This window comes from Camelina sativa, chromosome 12, assembly GCF_030686135.1.
Source record: "Camelina sativa cultivar CO46 ecotype springtype chromosome 12, ASM3068613v1".
Taxonomy (NCBI): Eukaryota; Viridiplantae; Streptophyta; class Magnoliopsida; order Brassicales; family Brassicaceae; genus Camelina; species Camelina sativa.
In genome coordinates, this window is record NC_141891.1 from 39,356,056 (window position 1) to 39,376,870 (window position 20,815).

Here is a 20,815-nt window from a genome sequence, read left to right on the forward strand (position 1 = left end):
TTAATTTTGACTCTGAAATCGGTTTATATAATTTCAAATATAAACGTTTTATATAATTTCAAATATGGTCACTAGATCAGTTGGTTAAGGCATATTTGTTTGAGACGGTAAATCCGGGTTTGAGTCTTGAGTATTACGTTTTTTTTAAAAAAAAATTTAAATTCAAAAATTAAAACGACGTGTTATCTGAGTCAGCATTGACTAATATTTGTTAATTTTGACTCTGTAATCGGCACAATTTAAACTAATTGGGTAAAGTATCGAAACAAATGGAAATGGATGTACCAGGCTTAGGTCCTTCCTTTTCAGATAGAGGGTTTCAACTCTATTGAAAAGATTGAGTTTACAGGGAAAATCTTTGTATTTCGCCGGATTTGGAGATAATTTTGGTTGTTACTATCAAATCTTTGCAAAATCTTTTGAAGATCTCGGCGGAATTGGTAGGTTTTGAAGAAGTTTTAACCTAGTTCTTGAGTTCTTCACAGCCACCAGTTAGAATCTATTCTTACGGATCCTTAACTGAGGCTTTTTGAATTCTGAGACAAATGGAGTATGCGTTAGACAAGGCGTTACAGGAGATGTCGTTAGAAGAAGATACACCGATCGTGCTGACGAACCTACCACAATTCAGTTCGTGTGTTAAGAATGAACGCAGCATCATTTGGAGGCTCCTTTGCCCTGAAAACCGAAAGCTGTCCAAGTTGATTCACGAGATGCCTAGACTATGGAGAGTCTATAACAGGGTAAGGGGCATAGCGCTTCCAAAAGATGAGTTTCAATTCATATTTGACTCTGAGGTCGACTTAGCCATGGTACTGGACTCGGGGGCATGGACCTTCAATGATTGGAGTGTCACCCTTGAGCGTTGGGTGGACAAACCACCGACTGATTATTTAAAGATTCTACCCATCTGGATCCGACTCCGCAACATACCGGTGAATTTCAATACTACTGAAACGATCAAAGAAATTGCAAGATATGTTGGACAAGTCACTCATGTGGCTTTTGATCCGCTGAAGCCACAAAGTAAAGGTTACGTTTGGGTCCGTATACTGTTTGATGTGAGCAAACCATTGAAGAACTTTCGTGACCTGCAACTTCCATCAGGAGAGATAATCAAGATTGGTATTGAGTATGAACGAATCAGGAAGAGATGCTATCAATGCCACCGTCTAACTCATGACAAAGAAAGATGTCCTTTCAATCCATCTAACCGACAGGACAGTGGCATAGGAGGAGTTAAGCCTACAACAGTGGTTCCAAACAGGCTTCTACCAAAAATAAGCAAAGATGATCCTCTGTTTGGGGTGCTGACTGATGATGATGTAGGGATTGATATTGTATCGGGCAAACCAAAAATTGCTAAAGCTGTTCTGGATGAAATGAGGCAATATCTTTCAGTTGCAGACCCTCAGTTACGGAAGATTCATATCGAGAGAGTTCGACAATCAGTCTGGGGCTTAGCAGGAGATTCTTCAGGACAACGGACTTTGCTTCAACTAGAGGCTCCCCCTATCCTAACCACTGATGTTAACAAAGATAGAGGTTTAGTCTTTGACTTTGAACGAGCAGGTTCTACTTATTCGCCTCTCGAGGAACAGTCGGAGCCTTTGGCAACACCACGACCTGCTCTGTCTCGCACCTCGCTTAAAGGACAAGCAGTCTCAGACTCTGCTGCTATGACTCATGTTCTTGCTAGTAATCCTACGGTTATCAAACCTAGTTTTACAACTGGTGCTGCCGGGATTACTGCAAAGAAACCAAACAAGAGGAAACGTCCAAATCAATGGAGGAGGAAATCACAAGCAATGCGAGAAGGTTCTGCTACTAGTCCACAACAACATGAGCTGGTAAATGATGATGGTGCATCATCAAAAAGAAAAGCTGCGGATGAAGCTAAAGTATCATCAAAAATCGCTAAGCGTAATGCAGAGGTGGTTCCGGGTGAGGAACCGCCGACGCAAGTATGAGTTTTATGAGTTGGAACTGTCAAGGATTGGGGGGCACCCTGACAGTTCCTATGCTGAGGGAGATGCGACGTGTACATTTCCCGGATTTCTTGTTCCTCCTGGAGACAAAAAACTCCAGTCATCACGTCAGTAACATTCAACAGTCCTTGGGTTACAATCATTCTCACATAGTTGACCCGGTTGGACTAAGCGGAGGTTTGGCCTTATTTTGGAAGTCAACATTTGAGGTGGAGGTTCTCAGGTCTGATCATCGTATGATTGAGACTATGGTTAAGATGGGATCCTTGACATTTTTCGTCACCTATGTCTATGGGGATCCAGTGAGCCAACAACGACAAGTGGTTTGGCATGACCTTATAAGTATTGGCGTCTCAAGGGACGATCCCTGGTTGGTTTTGGGGGATCTAAATGAAATACTCAGCAATGAAGAAAAGCTTGGTGGACCAGCACGGGTAGAATCATCGTTCTTTCCTTTCCGGAATATGATCAGTGATTGTCGTCTACGGGAGGTCCCCAGTAGGGATGTTGTCGTGGGTTTAAAAACCCAGCCCAGCCCACACCCGAAAAAACCTACCCAGAAAAAACCCAAGTTTGAAAACCCAAATGGGTTTTAGGTTCTAGTGGGTAAACCCGAATGGGTTTTTAGTTTTGTGGGTAAACCCGTGGGTACCCGAATTATTTATCTTATGTGATGTATTTTGCATTTTATATTATATATAATTTTATCTTTAACTTTTTGATACCAAATGTGATTTATATTATGTATTTTGTGTATTTTACTATATCTGTAACAATTTTCAAAAATTTATAATTTTATATAATTTAAATAAAGAATAGCAAATATATTAAAGAGTTTTGTTTTAAATAGATAAAAATAAATTTATTATTATATATTAGATAAAACTAAAGTTTTGTTCATAATTTGCTTATTTCATATTAAATTTAAATAAATATTTAAAAATGAGAATTTGTGTTTTTAGTAGAAAAACGACATTTTGCAGTTTTGGCAAAAAAATATGACTTTTCAGTTTTGGCGGAAAAACATAATTTTACGGTTTTGGTGGGAAAACGAGATTTTGCAGTTTTGGCGGGAAAACGAGATTTTACGATTTTGGCGAGAAAACAAGATTTTGCGGTTTTGGCGGAAAAACGAGATTTTATGGTTTTGGCGGGAAAACGAGATTTTGCGGTTTTGGCGAGAAAACGAGATTTTGCAGTTTTGGCGGGAAAAAGAGATTTTGCGGTTTTGGCGGGAAAACAAGATTTTACGATTTTGGCGGAAAAATAAGATTTTGCAATTTTGGAGGTAAAACGAGATTTTGCGAGTTTGGCGGGAAAACGTGATTTTGCGGTTTGACGGGAAAACGTAATTTTGCAGTTTTGGCGGGAAAACGTAATTTTGCGGTTTTGGCAGAAAAACGAGTTTTCGTGTTTTGTGTTTTTGGTAGGAAAATGTGATTTTGCAGGTTTAGTGTAGGTGATTAGAGTTGACAAAAAAAAAGTATAGGTGATTAGAAAGAAAAAAAAACCCAATGGGTACCCATAACTGATAGGGTAAACCCGTGTAAGACTTTATAGTTTTGGGTACCTGCCCATTTTTAACCCATTTAATTTCTTAGAGAAAAAACAGGTCCCAAAACCCAGTTTTAAGCATGGGTTTCGGGTACCCACTGGGTTTTTACCCACTTTTAACATCCCTAGTCTCCAGTATTAGAAATCGTTTTTCATGGGCTGGTGAGCGCAATAGGATGTGGATACAATGCTGTCTAGATAGGGCTCTGGGAAATGCAGCTTGGTTTCACATGTTTCCCAGAGTACAAGCAGAATACATGGAGCGTGTTGGTTCTGATCACCGTCCTATCATGGTGCGCTTTGTCAATGAAAATATGTCTACACAAGGTAGATTCATGTTTAATAAACGTTGGGTGTCCAAACCGGAGTTTGGTGATGTCATTAAAGAAGGTTGGCGGCATGGTGAGCTTACTGGTCAACTATCCTTGATGCATAGGATTGCAGACTGCAGGAAATGAATCTCGCAGTGGAAGCGGAGCACTAATCAAAATTCTCGAGATCGTCTAGTTCAGTTGCGTGCAAGACTTGATGAGGAAGGAAGCAAACAACAGCCGAACTTTATGCTCTTAAAGACTCTCCGGTGGGATCTAGCGGAAGCTTATAGAGAAGAAGAATTGTTTTGGAAGCAGTTGAGTAAGGAAAAGTGGCTAAGAGAAGGTGACAACAATACCAAATTCTTTCATGGCAGTGTCCAACGGCGACGGGTACAGAATAAAATTCTTTCGCTTCTTGACACAAATGAAATTGAACAGTTCTCTGAAGGATCAAAGGGAGAGGTCGCAGTTGAATACTTTAGTAGAATGTTCACTAGCTCCAACCCAGAGAACATAGCTGAAGCCATATAAAGTATGCTTCCCCGTGTCACAGATCATATGAACAATGAGCTTACTAAGTTGGTAACGGGTGAAGAGATTAAAGCAGCTGCTTTTAGTATTCGAGGAGACAGTGCACCAGGAGCGGATGGAATGTCAGGTCACTTCTATCAAGCATACTGGGATATTGTGGGGCCACAGGTCAGTGCAGAGGTTTAACAGTTCTTTGAGTCGGGTTCTCTTCCTTCGGAATGGAACTTTACTCAAATATGTTTGATACCTAAGAAACCTAATCCATCAAAAATGACTGAACTGCAGCCAATCAGCTTATGCTTTGTTTTATACAAGATAGTCTCCAAGGTGCTTTGCAACAGACTTAAGAAGTTTCTCCCTGACATTGTGTCGGAAACACAAGGAGCTTTTGTTTCGGGTAGGCTTATCTCTGACAATATTTTGTTGGCACATGAGATGGTACATGCCTTGCGGACAAATCCTCATTGTGATGAGGACTTTATGGCCATCAAAACGGACATGTCCAAAGCCTACGATCGGGTTGAATGGCGTTTTCTTGAAGAACTACTCATACGCTTGGGTTTTCACATCAAGTGGGTACAGTGGATAATGAGCTGCGTGACCTCTGTTTCCTATTCAGTACTTGTCAATGGAGCACCTTATGGTTATATCAAACCAGAACGGGGGATTCGCCAGGGTGATCCTCTCTCACCATTCTTATTCATTTTGTGTGCGGAGGCGTTGGTTCATATAATGAATAAAGCAGAATTAGAAGGTCGGATAACAGGGATGAAGCTTACCCCCGATTGTCCTTCAGTACAACATTTGCTTTTCGCTGACGATAGCTTTTTCTTATGCAAAGCCACACTTCCTGAATGTGCAAACTTTTTGGCCTGCTTGAAGGTATATGGTGAAGCTTCAGGACAGGAAATCAACATTCAGAAATCCTCAATCACTTATGGCAAGAAGATTGATCCATATATGCTGCGTTTGATTGGGCTCTTCACGGGTATAGAGCAAGAAGGAGGGGATGGGAAATACTTGGGGTTACCCGAGTGTTTCAGTGGCTCTAAACGGGATCTCCTTAACTACATCACTGACAGATTGAGATCGAGACTTAGCGGATGGTATGAGAAAACATTATCTTTGGGAGGTAAGGAAGTGTTGTTAAAAGCAGTGGCATTGGCGTTACCAGTTTACGCTATGTCTTGCTTTAGATTGACTAAGAATCAATGCAAACAACTTACCAGTGCTATGGCTAAGTTTTGGTGGAATACGAGTGAGGATAAACACAAGATGCACTAGGTCTCATGGGAGAAAATGTGTCAAGCTAAACACCGTGGAGGCTTAGGATTTCGGGATATAGGACGTTTCAATCAGGCACTTCTGGCAAAGCAGGCTTGGCGTCTTCTTGATTCCCCATAATCACTGCTAGCTAGAGTCTATAAGTCTAAATATTTTGCGGACAAAGGTTTTCTTGAGGCGAAGATTGGATACCGTCCATCATAAGCTTGGCGAAGCATCTTGTTTGGCAGAGAACTCCTAGAGAGGGGTCTTATGAGGTTAGTTGGGGATGGTAAGAACACCTGTGTTTGGCTGGATAAGTGGGTTATGGATGATATGCCTCGACGACCTTTTAACAGAGAGATGACAATTGATCTAAACTTGAGAGTGTCTTCTCTTATAACTTCATCTGGGGTGTGGAATGATAGATTACTACAAGAAATGTTTCCACCTTGTGATGTTACTCGCATCAAATCCTTCCCCCCAGAAGAGAGTCTTCAAGACCGTAGTATATGGGCCTTTACGAGAGATGGAAGATACTCTGTTAAGAGTGGTCATTGGCTGCTAGTGAAAGAAGAGGAGCGCATCAATCCAATCCCAGAGGAAGAAGTTAGCCTAAACACTTTAAAACTGAGGATTTGGAGCGTTTTTACAGAGCCAAAGATATGTATGTTCTTATGGAGAGCCTTGTCTGGAGCGTTAGCAGTGGCAGAGTGTTTGCGGATTCATGGCTTACAGGTTAACCCGCTTTGCCAGGAATGTCATATGGAGGAGGAGACAATCTCTCATGTACTTTTTGAGTGTTTTAGCAAAGGATGTGTGGTCTGCAGTTCCGGTTACATTACCCCTAGGTGGTTTCTCAGGCTCTATTGCCGAGAATATCACTCACATTTTGGATCAGATGGATAGGTCCTCAATCCCAGAGCATGTTCGAAACTCGATTCCTTGGATTCTTTGGGGTATATGGAAAGCTAGAAATGCAGCCATTTTTGCGGGTAGAGACCATGATCACAATATTCTCATCGCTTCAGCATTTGCAGACTCGGAGGAATGGATAAAACAACAACACTTGTTGTCTCAGTCGTTGGTGTTTCCAGGTACTGCAGCCAGGGTTTCAGCTCACCGTTGGATTAAACCGGCTACAGGTATACTGAAATGTAATATTCATTCGACGTGGTTAACGGATACATATCACTGCGGTGGGGCGTGGCTATTACGGGATCATTTGGGGAATGTTAGATATCATGCTAGGGATGCCTTTCCCCCAAGAACAAACCGTATATCGGCTGAACTATCCTGCATCTTGTGGTGCTTGCAAAGTCTACATGCGTTGCATATCTCCTCATGTGAGCTATGGACAGATTGTCAGGCAGCATTAGCAGCGATAGAGACGCCTCTAGAATGGCCTAAATATCGCTCAGAGGTGGAGAAAATAATTAGAGTAGTCCGGGTGATGGGGGGGAGTCTTAAACTCTCGTCACCGAAAGCCAACTCGTTGGCTAGGGAGATTGCTTCTAGTGTTACACGAGACGGGCGGCTAAGGTCCTATTTAGCGTTAGGCGGTCCGGCCTGGCTACATGATCGAATCTTGGAAGAACAGAGAGAGTAGATGAATTTCTTTTACCCTGTTTTATTCCTTCTCTACATGTTATTGCATCATTTTGTTTCCTTTGTTTCCTTATGTTTGACACTTTTTCTTCAATACAAATCAGAGTAAAAAAAAAAAAAAAACTAATTGGGTATGAAATTTGAATTTTATATGAGTATAGGTTTTGCACAAAAATAAAAAAATGAGTATAGGTATAAATTAGCACCGTGTGTTTGTACAAGTAATTGACACTTTCAAAATTGTACATGTAGAAAATGGCCCTTTTCCCACCTACCAATCTGTGTGGTTTCGGGTACATCCGTACATGTACCATTGCATTTTGTTGTAGGTTCTTTGAGCGAATTTTTTGATCAAAGATCAATCAATACAATAAAAACACAATACGTTTCTCTCCAATGCTTACACATCAACATTTTGGTGGAATATGAAACTGACACATCAGTTTATTTGTTTACCAATGAAAACATTTCATTAATACAGTTCATATCTCTCAGCCAATAATAATTATTTTTTGTTGCAAATCAACTTTTCCAGATTTTTAAAAACTAACACATCATTTAAATTATGTAACCAATTAAATTATATAAAATAATAAACATCAGCAATAATTTTCAATAACAAATATTAAATTTTATAGCATAAATTTAAACTAAATTAATAAATTATTTACAACTTTCAAAAATATAATAATATCAAACAAGTATATTAATTATTGTATGTCTATCAATATTTTTCAAAAAATAAAGGTTTAAAATTATTGCTTAAATTTAAAATAAATTAATAAATAATTTACAACTTTGAAAAATATACTAATGTTAACCAAGTATAATAATAAAAACATTCAATTCATATTAGTAAAATATAAATATAATACAAAGAAAATAATAATACAATACAAATAGAATATAAATTAAGAATGACCACGAATAACACAAAACCAAACTAAAGTAAAACTAAGTATGTGTATATTGACTTACATGGAATTATTATCAAACAAAACATAACAAAACAATTAGATTCTTAAAAAAGAACAAAAAGAAGGAAATAAATAACTTCTCTAAGAACCAAAAAAAACTATATAAAAATTATGTGATTAAATTTGTATAATCTACAAAAATAATACACCATAAAACCAAGCTACACTAATATATCTCCTACAACAAGTAAATAAAATAAAGTTTGAGATTATTGTTGATAGTGATTTTATATATAAGAACACCAACTAATGATAAATTAAACAATATATAAGTTCCAAAATTGAAAATTTTATATTATAGTTTAAAATCAGTGACTTAAAAATTACTTTGACAATTAACCTAATCGCTCTGCTAATAATATGAGAGATTGTTAGTAATACAGATACCATTTTTCAAAAATACCATTTTTTGGTCAATTTCATTTTTGTCCTTTTTTGCATAATTACAATGTGTTAAATTGATTTGTATTTTTTTTTTAGGTTTGGATTCTCTGTTTTACCTTAGGATATAATTTTAAAGGGTAAGATTTAATATTTGGAGTTTAGAATTTAGAATTTAATCATTTTGTATATTGAAAGAATGTATTATTAAAAATGGACAACAAGAGTTATTTTTGCAAAAGGGTAATGAAAAAATGGTATTTTTGTAAATGTCCCTAATAATATTAAATAATACACAAAACGAGACTAAAGTAAAAATATGTCTATGTACTTTTACAAATAATAACTTTTATAACAATAAAAATACTGTATAACAATTATGTTGTTAAATTTGTATAACAATTATATTTTTTAATAATTCGATATATCTGAAAGTAGTTACAAAAAGTATCTCACGACGTAGCATGGGTTTAACCTAGTTTTCTTAAAAATGTTAACAAATCGAAGAATGCAATGCTTTGGAAAACAAATGGGATGGTTCTTTGACTATGGATAATTAGTTATATTTAATTGGCTGAAAAATAAAACTTTACTATATAACTGTTTTTAATACAATATTTTTAATATCTGCATTGCATGAATTATATGGATAAACTTGAAATCTAAGTTTTTATTTTAAAAAAAACATAAACTAATGATTTCTGTGATAATTCATTAAAAAGATTCTGAATTATTTTTAGTCACACTAGTCATGGCCTCATGGCTGGGGACTGCGGTACTTTGGACGGTAGAAGGGAGGCTCTTTCTGTCAGTCGGATTTTCAGCATTTTTTAATGAGTTTTGTAAAAAATCATCTAACTGCTCCGTTAAATTGTTTTTAAGGAAAATCATTTTTCATTTCTATGATAGGCCTAAACCATTAGTGTTGCATGTTTGTAAGGTTTGTGATAGGCTCCATTAGTGTTTCAAACCGGTAAAAGTGTCATTTAAGATCACCCTTGAAACTTGCGTATAACAGAATAAGTAGTAAGTAGCTCACTCTTACTAAAAATCATTCTCCGGTTACATTTTTGATCGTTTTTTTCACCTCTTTTGTAGTTTGTGTTCTAACGATGGGATTTTGCTTCTGTCCGTTGGTAACTCCGGAGAGGTTGTTGTGGACACTGGACAACGAGTTTCTTCGCCACAAACTCATGATTTTCTAACAAGATCGTTTCATTTCAAGTCCTAATTGATTTTATTTTTAGTTTTAAGTGAAAAGTCTCCAATTACAGTTGAGAAGCTTCACTTTCCCTTGAGAAACTTGTTCTTGTAGGTGATAATCTTTGTTTCTTCTTGTAGGTGAAATTATCTAACTTAGAAGAAACATTGTCACTAAATCATGAACAAAACCAGCCATCGAAATGAAAGAAACTTTGACAAGAACGTATTTTCTCCGGTGAAATATTAATCACTTCTGGTTTTTTTGACTAGGGAGAAAGATTGAGTTATCAAAAAAGGCCTCAACGTCAAGTAGCTGTTTGGTTTCAGAATCGAATAGCTCGATCTAGGATTAAGCAAATCGAAAGAGATCAAGGCTTCTTATGACCCCTTCCTTGGCAATACATGAATCAGTTACCTCAGAGAATGAGATTCCCAATTCTAAAGTAAGTAAAAGCTTCAGTTTTTATGGCTTCCAAGACAGAAATTAAGCTCAAGATTCAGACATGTTTCTACATACTTTGGCTGAGAAGCTAAACCAATCCCAAAGAAATTTCCAAGTTAAGCTTATTAACTCCAAAGGTGATGATATTATTATTAGCTCTTCCACAGCTTTGATTTCACTAGCAAATGAAGATTATCTCACTAACATGTTTATGAACAATGAATCATCACTCAGCTGGTGGGTTCGGTCATCGAATCTTATGTACAAAAACTGAGAATCCGAGATCAGTTTATAAATCAAGAGACTTTAGTTTTAAGCTTCTGTTCTAAACATGGGTAAAAAAAGCTTGAATAGTCTATAGAACATACAAGTATCTGGATCAAACAGAGAGTTCACTTTTCTTTTAGATCTATATTAATTTATATAAGCAATCAATCAAAATCTAGTGGGTAATGGTTTTTATGTCAGAGTCAAATAAAACATATTGACCCTACAACAACCAACATAAACCATTTAGAGCCAAAGACTTTTGAAATTAAAGTCTTACATGTATGTAATTGGTTTATTGGAAGATTTCATATTTGTTTTGATTATGATAATGACTGTTAACCCAAACCAAAGACCACACCATATACTGTGTTTGAAGTTTGAACACAAGTCAAAAGTTCCCATTTGTTCTCTATACCCATCACTTAAAAAATTCCAAAACCAATCAAGAAAACTTATAAAAATATAAAAGTAAACCATATTCCATATTATAATCGATGACTATCAAGATTTGTATACAAAATACAATAATATATGCATAAAGCTAACAGTGAATTGGTTGAGAGAGTAAAGGAAAGTATATGGAAAAGAAGAAAATAAAGAGAACCAGTGACTCCCAAAGTGAAGAAAATAAAGAGACAAAGATAATAAAAATAAAGCTAAAGCATCAGTCTTTTAGAATCCATTATTGTTGAGCATGCGTAATTTATAATTTGACCTCATATGATTAACAAGCATAATGCAACTGAAGTTCTTATCAAGAATCAAAAACCCTTTTGAACAATATGGTACAACATATGATTACGAATTCCCCCCAAAATATAATCAGTAAACCCCTAAGTATCGATGATCTTGATTGAATAAAAATGAGCAATAGATACTACCTTACGTCGTTCTCGAGCTTCTTATGATCTTCCATCCACGGAAGTTTCGGAAGATCATCAACGTTAAGTGATGAAGAAGGCAACCTTCTTTGAGCATCCGAAGAGAACTTGTCTTTCTTAGGCCATAACCAAATCTTAGAAACCGAAAAGCTCTCTCCTTTAGCCACACTATTGATCTTTTTGTTCTCTTCCGATGCTGATGATGAGTTCCCTGTCTGCTCAGAGTCCTTGTCCTGAGGTTTCACTCTCGGCAGTCTATCGTTGGCAAACGGGACTTTAAGCTCGGAGTTACCGAGTATATACTGATACGAACCCATTGAGAAACATCTTCTTGCATCCAAGTTACTGCTACTAGTCTCTCCTCCAGCAACAACAACATCCTGATCCTGACCATTACCAACATTGTCAAGCCTCTTGAACTTCCCCAATCTCACCGGTAAAACTCCTTTCTCCACAACGATTTCTTGGATCTCCATAGTTTTCTGGCTTCCATTCTCGGTCACACACTCTTCATCTTCCCTTATATCATCGAAATCAAACATCGGGTTCTCCATAGAGAAACCAGGGGAAAAGAGAGTGCCACGGCAAAGAGGACAAGTAGAATTCGACTGAAGCCAAGTATCAATACAGTTCAAATGAAACGCATGGCTACACGTTGGTAACAATCTCAGCTTATCTTTCTCAGAGAACTCACAGAGACAAACCGCACAATCGAATGGCTCTTGAGCACCACCACCACCACTACCAACAATCTCTTTGTAGTGAAAAACAGGTAAAGCGTCGATAAAAGCTTGATCAAGACCAGAATCATTCAAGTGAAAAAGCTGTTGAAGCTGTCTTTGAAGAGCATCACTAGTCGAGATCTCAGGGAATCTATTAGACCTCGAAGAAGAAGCAGTAGCAGAAGGATGCTTTATGAGAAACCTAACGAGCAAATGAAGAAGCCCAGAGATGAAGAACAAGACAGCTAGAATCACAATTACAAAGAGAACCGCCGGACTGATTCTGTTACCGGACGACGGTGGCGGAGACGGCGGAGAAAGAATTGGGTCTTTGTAAAACGGTGGTGGATACGCAAAGTTGCCATCTTTTTGCTCAATCGTGAATCGAACCCAAGACATCTTCTTGTAAGATTCAGAAACGAGGAAAAAAAAAATCTCAATTTCAAGATCTCACTCAATGGAAAGAAAAAACAAATAACTCCAAGTTAACTGGAAGAGTTCCAATTTCAATAACATCAACATCAGAGAGAGAGATAACTCACCTAAAAGCTCAGTGCCCCCAGAGATGATTCTTGAAAAGAGAGACACAAAACCCTAAATGAAAGAGGGGGTAATAATAATATTATGTCAGATTTGCAGAGGAAGAAGAAGAAGAGAGTAAAGGAACTCTCTTTCCTCTTGCTTTTAATCTCTCTTCTATCTCTATCACTATCTCTAAATATCTCAATCTCTACAACCTTTCCTTTTCTTGAGCTTTAATGGTGGAAATAGAAGACCCGAAGAAAGTGGAAAGTGATTTTGTAATTTTTCGAAGTGCGAGGCAAACCAACAACATTGAAGCAATTAAAATTAAAAAAAAAAAAAAAAAAAGTTAAAAGCTTTGAAATATGAAAAAAAAAAAAATTAGAACCCTTAAGAAGATAAATAAATAAAAAGCGTTATTTTAGATTTGGGTCCACGTGCATAGATGAACGAGTTGATATGTCAGAGGGAAAAGGGCCATTTCATATCCGTACACACTCCAAAAGTGCGAATTGCTACCTGTACAAACAAGAAGTGCCAATTTAAACATGTACCATAAGACATTTTACATTTCATACCTGTACACACAAAATCGAGCCAATTACACAGTCCACGTTAACGGAATTAAGTCAACCGTTATAGAAGCTGACTCACAATCCACGTGTTTTTTAACGTGGCAATGAAAATGCAAAACGACGCCGTTTTGATACGTTTTTCTCGCAAAAAATTGTGGAAATTCCTTACTCCAGAGATTCGAACTCATGACCTCACATGTGTTTAGCATAGGACGTAACCAGTTGATCCAACAACAATTCTCAACAATATTATACAAATTAATCATCATAAACCTAACGTAACATCCATTGAAATCTTAAAAAATTCGAGAAATTCACACTCTCGTGGGTCGAACCCACGTTCTCAGATTTTAATAACGTATGACTTAACCAATTGATCCCACAACATTATTCGGTTATATGATACAAATTTATCCTTATAACCCTTAAATAGATCTTAGTCCCAATTAAATGAAATAGTTTTATTTATATTTATAAATTAAATATAACTGTGAATATAAAAATAAATTTGTATAACTGATAAATTTATATTTAAATTATAAATTTATAATTTATAACTGATAATTAAGTATAAATTTATAAATTAAATATAACTGAGAATATATTTATATTTAAATTAATGAAATTAATTTATATTCAGCCAAATTTGCTTCATAAGGTTTAAGTTTATAAATATTTCATTTAATTTATAAATATAAAATTAATTTAATTTAATTATAAATATATTCTCAGTTATATTTAATTTATAAATTTATATTTAATTCTCAGTTATAAATTATAAATTTATAATTTAAATATAAATTTATAAATTTATCAATTATACAAATTTATCTTTATATTCTCAGTTATATTTAATTTATAAATATAAATAAAATTATTTCATTTAATTGGGACTTAGATCTATTTAAGGTTTATAAAGATAAATTTGTATCATATAACCTAATTATGTTGTGGGATCAATTGGTTATGTCCTACACTATTAAAGTCTGAAATCGCAGGTTCGACTCACGAGAGTGTGAATTTCCCAAAAAAATTTCGATTTTGATGGATGTTACGTTAGGTTTATGAGGATTAATTTGTATCATATTAATGTGAATTGTTGTTGGATCAACTGGTTACGCCCTATGCTAAACACATGTGAGGTCATGAGTTCAAATCTCCAGAGTGTCGAATTCAAAACGGCGTCGTTTTGCATTTTCGTTGCCACGTGGATTCTGAGTCAGCTTCTATAACGGTTGACTTAATTCCGTTAACGTGGACTGTGTAATTGGCTCGATTTTGTGTGTACAGGTATGAAATGTAAAATGTCTTATGGTACATGTTTAAATTGGCACTTCTTGGTTGTACAGATAGCAATTCGCACTTTTGGAGTGTGTACGGGTATGAAATGGCCCTTTTCCCATATGTCAGATGGTCAACTCCAAAGACAAAATAAATTTAAATGACGGTTTCCTATGTTTTTGGATTTATATTAGAATCCGTACTGGGCCTGACCATCCAGCCCAATCCACTGTTAAGAGCGTGACAAGCTACTATATTATAATGGACAATAATCCGGTTTAGCTTCGGTTTGGTTGTCTTGGTTTTATAGGTCTTGTAACTTTTTTTGTAATCATATAACATCATTTGTATTTTAGTGTCTTTTCGTTTTCGATTTTATCTATTTTACTAAAATGAATTTAATATGATTATGTTATATGTTGTGTTTAAAACTAGACCACTGCTTTTATTGATAAAATATATCAGGTTAAATGGTTTTGGTTCAGTTCGATTTAATTTTTTTTGGTTATGGTCTTTTCCGGTTTTGTTCGGATTAAACTTTGCAAAACGTGTTAAAAATGATCGTATTGGATCTACACTTTTGATGAGAAGCGTGTCACTTTCTCAACGGGCGTCTCAAAATCTAACCGTTGGATCAAAATCTTATTGACGGTCATCGTCTCGCCGGCAGCTTTGGAAAAGGAGACGGAGAAATTAACCGCTCCCGTGAGCTTCTCCGCCGCGTACGTCTGTGGGGAATTGGTGCGATTCTGGGGATCCGTTCGAACCAAGTTAGTTGCTTATCTTCTGTTGCTGGAGGATTCGTAGGTCAGCGATGACATTGATCTTGGAATTGGCTTAAGAAAATTGGTGAAACTAGGATTGATTTAGGTTAAGTTCTCTGCAGGTGACTCTTAGATTTACTGAATCATCTATGAGCTCTGTAGTGAATTATTGATATTTGGTGGATTCTGTGTTGATGCAGAGATGATTCAGCAACACGAAAGCAAAAGCTATAAGTCTACATCAGTGGAGGAGAATATTCCAATGGAAGGTATTAGAGCTGGTGAAGGTATTAGAGCTCAATGGCTAAAGTGCCTTGTCATGGGGTCCCTTGGACTATTAGAATATGAGGTCAAGTTGGGATATTTAATTATGGACAAAGGCTGATATTTTTCGACATTTGTCGTCACTGATGAAGTCTTGGTTTTTCTTTATTAAACAATGACCGTTTCACAAGCGTGGTGGCAGGCATGATTGATTGTTTCTGAGTTCACTTCAATTTTTCAAGAGAGTTTCTGAGAACCTAGCTATCATCTATCTATCATGAGAGAAACAGGAGAAGAGAAAGTGGCGTGGATATACTTTACCAGAGATGTTGTGCCTTTTGCTGCTATGTTTGCTGTGGAGTGTACCTCGGTTGGGTCGAACACTCTGTACAAGGCTGCAACTTTAAGAGGATTGAGCTTCTATGTCTTTGTCTTGTACTCTTATGTTGTTTCAACTACTCTCCTTCTTCCACTTTCATTGGTCTTTGGCAGGTACTAATCTCCTCATCTACTCTTTTTCCAGTATAATATTTTCAAGATTATGAACTTATGTTACACATGCAGGTCAAGAAGATTACCTTCTGCCAAGTCTCCTCTCTTTTTCAAGATTTTCTTACTTGGGCTTGTCGGGTATTATTTTACTCCTGCTTCTAGATTTGAAGGCATTTCCTTGGTCTTTTGTTTTCTAGTTTTATTTAACTTGAGGGGAACAGGTTCATGTCGCAGATCTTTGGTTGTAAAGGTATTGAATATAGCTCCCCAACTCTTGCCTCTGCTATCAGCAATCTGACACCAGCTTTCACATTTACACTCGCCGTTGTCTTCAGGTTTTACCTCTTTCTCTTTCGTTTCTGTTTTGGGAAATAGTTTGGACTATGAAAAATGTGATGATTTCACTCTAACTAACCATAAACCCACCCTTTTACCTTTGTGGAATGACTATTTTTGGACATCATGGGTTTTGCTACCAGTTGATGATCCCAATTTATAGCAGAAGATACAGAAAACTTCCCACGTCTATCGAAACCAAAAAGTAAAATATTATTAAGTACTTAGTGGTCACTCTTGGTCGGTTAAATGTTCTGCCCTTGTTCTTTCCTGAGATAAGTTGGGTGGATATGAGGTCTGTTTGTTACTATCAATCTTATTATCTAATTCTTTTTTGCTTTCTTGGGTGACTCTTAAAGGATGGAACGAGTAATGTTAAGTAGCTCAGCTACTCAGGCTAAAATCATTGGTGCAATACTATCTATATCTGGTGCTCTGGTCATTGTGCTTTATAAAGGCCCAAAAGTTCTCGCTGCTGCATCTTCTACACCTTCATCACTTACCATTTCGTCTCACCAGCATTTGGCCTCAGTAGAGTCTAGCTGGATGCTCGGAGGACTTCTGCTTTCTTCACAGTATTTTCTTATATCAGTCTGGTATATTATACAGGTACAAATACTTGAAAAGTTCACCAAATAGACTTAGGGTTTTTGTCCAAACATTAAAAGTTTTGCTCTAATGGTTTCAGACTCGGGTCATGGAGGTATACCCTGAAGAAATAACGGTAGTCTTCTTCTACAACTTATTTGCAACACTAATCTCAGCACCAGTATGTCTATTCGCGGAAAGTAACTTGACTTCTTGGGTACTTAAACCGGATATAACCCTCACTGCAATCATATACTCGGTGAGAATCAAATTTTTTTAATCTGGTTTGAGTACTGATGATGTTTTAAACTCAGAAATTAACACTTTGTTGCAGGGAGTCTTCGTTTCATTATTCAGCGCGCTTACCCACACATGGGGTCTGCATTTGAAGGGTCCAGTATACATATCCTTGTTCCGGCCATTGTCTATTGCGATTGCAGTCGCCATGGGTGCTATATTCCTCGGCGATTCACTTCACCTTGGGAGGTACCATCTCTTTCATCTTCTGACTTTCCAGTGTATTCAGAAGATATTATCCATACTGAGAAACATAGAATTCATTACTGGGTAATTGAAATGCTTATTGTCATGTTTCTATTTAATGGAATCACATTCGGGAATTATATGGCGTCTGGATTCTAATCTACATGAGCTCTCATATATGGTTTATTCCTTATTATAATCGCGTTTGAGAAACACTTTTCCCCATTTCCATGGTATATCACTGTGTTAATTGCAATAAGCTTTTTGTGACAGTAATAACGAATAACGAATAACGAATATAGCTTTTGCATATATTGTGTTGGGCAGTGTCATTGGATCAATAATATTGTGCTTTGGATTCTACACTGTGATTTGGGGCAAAGCAAGAGAGGATACAATCAAAACTGTAGCTGGTTCTCAGCGGTCACCTTTGCTGATTACACACATCATAGAAGATGAAGCCTTTCCATTAAGATAAGATTGGTGCAAGTGGAATGCTTATACTATACATTAATAAATATGGATCCGTAAAAATATTGGTCCTCTATGTTTATAACTTCAATAGATGTCTATAGTTACAGTATAAGATATATCTGCTCTTTTTCTTGTGTTAATGTTGTTGTACATGGTCGTATTATTAGTCTATAAGAAACATTTGGTCTTTTTTTAATTATATTGTCACATCTTTGAATAAGTTTCTGGTAGATTCATCCTTGGAGGAAAATATTCAAGTGGAAGTTGGCACAAAGAGTTTCTTTCTTGAGGTATAGAGCTGTCTTAGTAGTTTTGTAATGCCCAAAGAGTTTCTTGTACTGGGATCCTTGATAATCTGGATATCATCCCAGTACAATGTATATATTAGTTGGTGTAAAGTATTGGTTAAGTTGGTGTGAAGTATTGGTCAATGTATATATTAGTGGTGACAATGATTTAAAGTATTGGTTACGTTGTTGGGCAAATTTATCTAAATTAAATAATGTGCCCTTTAAACGTGATGGGATTAACCACTATGATTGGTTATAAACTCACTTTGACTTCTCAGAATTTTTGAAAGTCTGGACATCAAATCTATGACAGGAGAAGCAAGAGAACAGATAGAGGCATGGAGATACTTTTGCAGAGATGTCGTGCCATTCACTGCAATGGTCGCGGTGGAGTGTGTCACGGTTGGATCTAACACACTGTTCAAGGCTGCAACATTGAGAGGATTAAGCTTCTATGTATTTGTCTTCTACACTTATGTTGGTGCTGCACTTGTTCTTCTTCCACTTTCCCTCATCTTTGGAAGGTACTGATCTCCTCAACCACTCTTGACTAGTATAAAATTTTCAAGAATGTGAACATAATTTACATGTGCAGGTCAAAAAGATTACCATCACCCAAGACCCCTGTCTTCTTCAAAATTTTCTTACTTGCGCTTGTCGGGTAATGAAATACTCCTAAATTTATGGGCATTTACCTGTTTTTCTTTTTCTAGTTTGCTAACTTCGGGGAAACAGGTTTATGTCGATGATAGCTGGTTGTAAAGGTATAGAATATAGTTCTCCAACTCTTGCCTCTGCTATCAGCAACCTCACACCCGCTTTCACATTCACGCTTGCTGTTATCTTCAGGTTTCACCTCGTTCTCTTTCGTTTTCCGTTTTGGGATTGTATATAGATAATTTATATACAATGGGGTAGTTCCACACTTATTAACTGTACAAATTTATAAGCCTCTTTCTTTTCTGAATGGCCAAGATATGTCCTGACATCACAGTCTTTGCTTCCTTTTGTAAGTGAGTACTGAGTAGTTTAAACAATGTAAAATTTTGGTACCAACCAAAACCAAAACACATGGTAAAGGTCATAACCAGACGTGTACCCACATGTTGCCCTGAGAGAGATATGGGTACATTTTGGGTGTGTTTGTAACTATCATCTGGAAATTTTACTCTTATATTACTGTCCTTGTGTAACTGGTAAAGGATGGAACAAGTAGTCTTAAGGAGCTCTGCGACTCAGGCTAAAATCATTGGCACGATAGTATCAATATCTGGTGCTTTGGTTGTTGTTCTTTATAAAGGCCCTAAAGTTCTAACTGCTGCATCTCTTACACCTCCATCACCTACCATTTCGCTTTACCAGCATTTGACTTCGTTCGATTCGAAATGGATAATTGGAGGTCTCTTGCTCGCTACACAGTATCTACTTGTTTCAGTCTGGTATATTCTTCAGGTATGTTAAATACTTTGAATTTAATATTAACACTTATAACTCTTGCTAAATGCGGCAGCTCTATATGATTTCAGACTCGGGTCATGGAGTTATACCCTGAAGAAATAACTGTAGTATTCTTGTACACCTTATGCGCAACACTAATCTCGGCACCAGTATGTCTATATGTGGAAAAAGACTTGACTTCTTTTATGCTTAAACCGGGTCTCTCCCTTGCTGCAGTCATGTACTCGGTCAGAATCAAACCTTAAATGTTGCTTTAAGTAGTGATTATGTTGTAAGCTCAGAAATTAACACTCTGTTTACAGGGAGGCGTAGTTTCATCATTGGGTACAGTTATACACACATGGGGTCTGCATCTGAAAGGTCCAGTCTACATATCCTTGTTCAAGCCATTGTCTATTGTGATAGCCGTAGCTATGGGTGTTGTATTTCTTGGCGATGCACTATACCTTGGGAGGTACGATATCTTTCACCATCTACCTAAATAGCACGCTCAGAAGACTTTTTAAATATTGTCTCTATATTTATATTGAGAAACAAACGTAACACTCATGGAATATTCACACTGATAGTTATATGGTTTCTGGTTGTAATTCATCTCAAGTCACACTTAGCCGCCATATATATAGTTTTTCTTCATGTCTTTTTGGACAATAATAACTCATATAGATTTCGCCATATTTGTGTTGTTTACAGTGTCATTGGATCAATGATTTTGAGCTTAGGATTCTACACTGTGATTTGGGGAAAAGCAAGAGAGGATGCAATCATAACGGTGAATGGTTCTGAGCAGTTGCCTTTGTTGCTTACACACACCATAGAATGAAGCCTCATCATAAGATGTGACTGATGCAAGTGGAATCTGTTTATAATATTCCTTTATAAATATGGAGCTATTCAGAGATGGGAATGGTCCCCATTGATGTTAACGTATATATATCTTACATTGTACATATAATAATTATAAAAATTCGTGTACTATTTCACGGATGTATATGGATATTTTCTTTAATTGAAGACGACTGATATTGCCATATTATTACCTTCGCTATGCTTGCTTCTGAGCTCATCTTTTACTTCAGAGAATATCTCAAGATTCAAGACAATTACGAGAAGAGACAGTGGTAAGGCATGGATATATATACTTTTGCAGAGAT

General features: G+C 36.6%; 7 protein-coding genes across 22 annotated transcripts; 6 read left to right on the plus strand and 1 right to left on the minus strand.

Annotated features, from left to right (window-relative positions):
• Positions 1-545: 545 nt before the first annotated feature.
• Positions 546-1,970, plus strand: LOC147933345 (uncharacterized). Its single transcript, XM_087477412.1, has one exon. The coding sequence runs from the start codon at positions 546-548 to the stop codon at positions 1,968-1,970; it is 1,425 nt and encodes a 474-aa protein (XP_087333538.1).
• Positions 1,967-2,584, plus strand: LOC147933346 (uncharacterized). The gene has a single exon (XM_087477413.1). It carries the CDS (start codon positions 1,967-1,969, stop codon positions 2,582-2,584), a length of 618 nt encoding a protein of 205 aa, XP_087333539.1.
• Positions 2,585-3,718: 1,134 nt separating this feature from the next.
• LOC147933347 (uncharacterized) lies at positions 3,719-4,387 on the plus strand. The gene is made up of 2 exons (XM_087477414.1): positions 3,719-3,944; positions 4,050-4,387. The coding sequence occupies exons 1-2, from the start codon at positions 3,719-3,721 to the stop codon at positions 4,385-4,387; spliced, it is 564 nt and encodes a 187-aa protein (XP_087333540.1).
• Positions 4,388-6,315: 1,928 nt separating this feature from the next.
• LOC147933348 (uncharacterized) lies at positions 6,316-7,259 on the plus strand. Its single transcript, XM_087477415.1, has 2 exons — positions 6,316-6,388; positions 6,481-7,259. Exons 1-2 carry the CDS (start codon positions 6,316-6,318, stop codon positions 7,257-7,259), a joined length of 852 nt encoding a protein of 283 aa, XP_087333541.1.
• A 3,974-nt stretch (positions 7,260-11,233) lies between these two features.
• On the minus strand, positions 11,234-13,074 carry LOC104732812 (RING-H2 finger protein ATL46). 2 transcript variants are annotated; one of them, XM_010452396.3, is made up of 2 exons: positions 12,677-13,074; positions 11,234-12,536 (listed from the first exon to the last, which is right to left on the minus strand). In XM_010452396.3, exon 2 carries the CDS (start codon positions 12,531-12,533, stop codon positions 11,409-11,411), a length of 1,125 nt encoding a protein of 374 aa, XP_010450698.1. In that variant the 5' UTR covers positions 12,534-12,536; positions 12,677-13,074; the 3' UTR covers positions 11,234-11,408. The 2 variants fall into 2 exon arrangements, with proteins under 2 accessions (XP_010450698.1, XP_010450697.1); XM_010452395.3 differs by having other exon boundaries at positions 11,234-12,533; positions 12,677-13,023.
• A 1,945-nt stretch (positions 13,075-15,019) lies between these two features.
• On the plus strand, positions 15,020-18,109 carry LOC104732813 (WAT1-related protein At5g40240). 14 transcript variants are annotated; one of them, XM_087477861.1, is made up of 9 exons: positions 15,076-15,382; positions 15,477-15,563; positions 15,743-16,032; positions 16,105-16,170; positions 16,254-16,367; positions 16,728-16,977; positions 17,057-17,215; positions 17,291-17,442; positions 17,767-18,109. In XM_087477861.1, exons 3-9 carry the CDS (start codon positions 15,818-15,820, stop codon positions 17,915-17,917), a joined length of 1,107 nt encoding a protein of 368 aa, XP_087333987.1. In that variant the 5' UTR covers positions 15,076-15,382; positions 15,477-15,563; positions 15,743-15,817; the 3' UTR covers positions 17,918-18,109. The 14 variants fall into 14 exon arrangements, 13 of the variants coding, with proteins under 13 accessions (XP_087333985.1, XP_087333987.1, XP_010450702.1 ...); XM_087477862.1 differs by having other exon boundaries at positions 15,095-15,319; positions 15,477-15,625; XM_087477860.1 differs by having other exon boundaries at positions 15,098-15,398; positions 15,477-15,625.
• Positions 18,064-20,697, plus strand: LOC104732814 (WAT1-related protein At5g40230). Of its 2 annotated transcripts, XM_019234130.2 has the most exons (8): positions 18,064-18,203; positions 18,517-18,727; positions 18,799-18,864; positions 18,939-19,052; positions 19,406-19,655; positions 19,730-19,888; positions 19,964-20,115; positions 20,355-20,697. In XM_019234130.2, the coding sequence occupies exons 2-8, from the start codon at positions 18,582-18,584 to the stop codon at positions 20,482-20,484; spliced, it is 1,017 nt and encodes a 338-aa protein (XP_019089675.1). In that variant the 5' UTR covers positions 18,064-18,203; positions 18,517-18,581; the 3' UTR covers positions 20,485-20,697. The 2 variants fall into 2 exon arrangements, with proteins under 2 accessions (XP_019089675.1, XP_019089674.1); XM_019234129.2 differs by lacking the exon at positions 18,064-18,203 and having other exon boundaries at positions 18,384-18,727.
• The last annotated feature ends 118 nt before the right edge of the window (positions 20,698-20,815 follow it).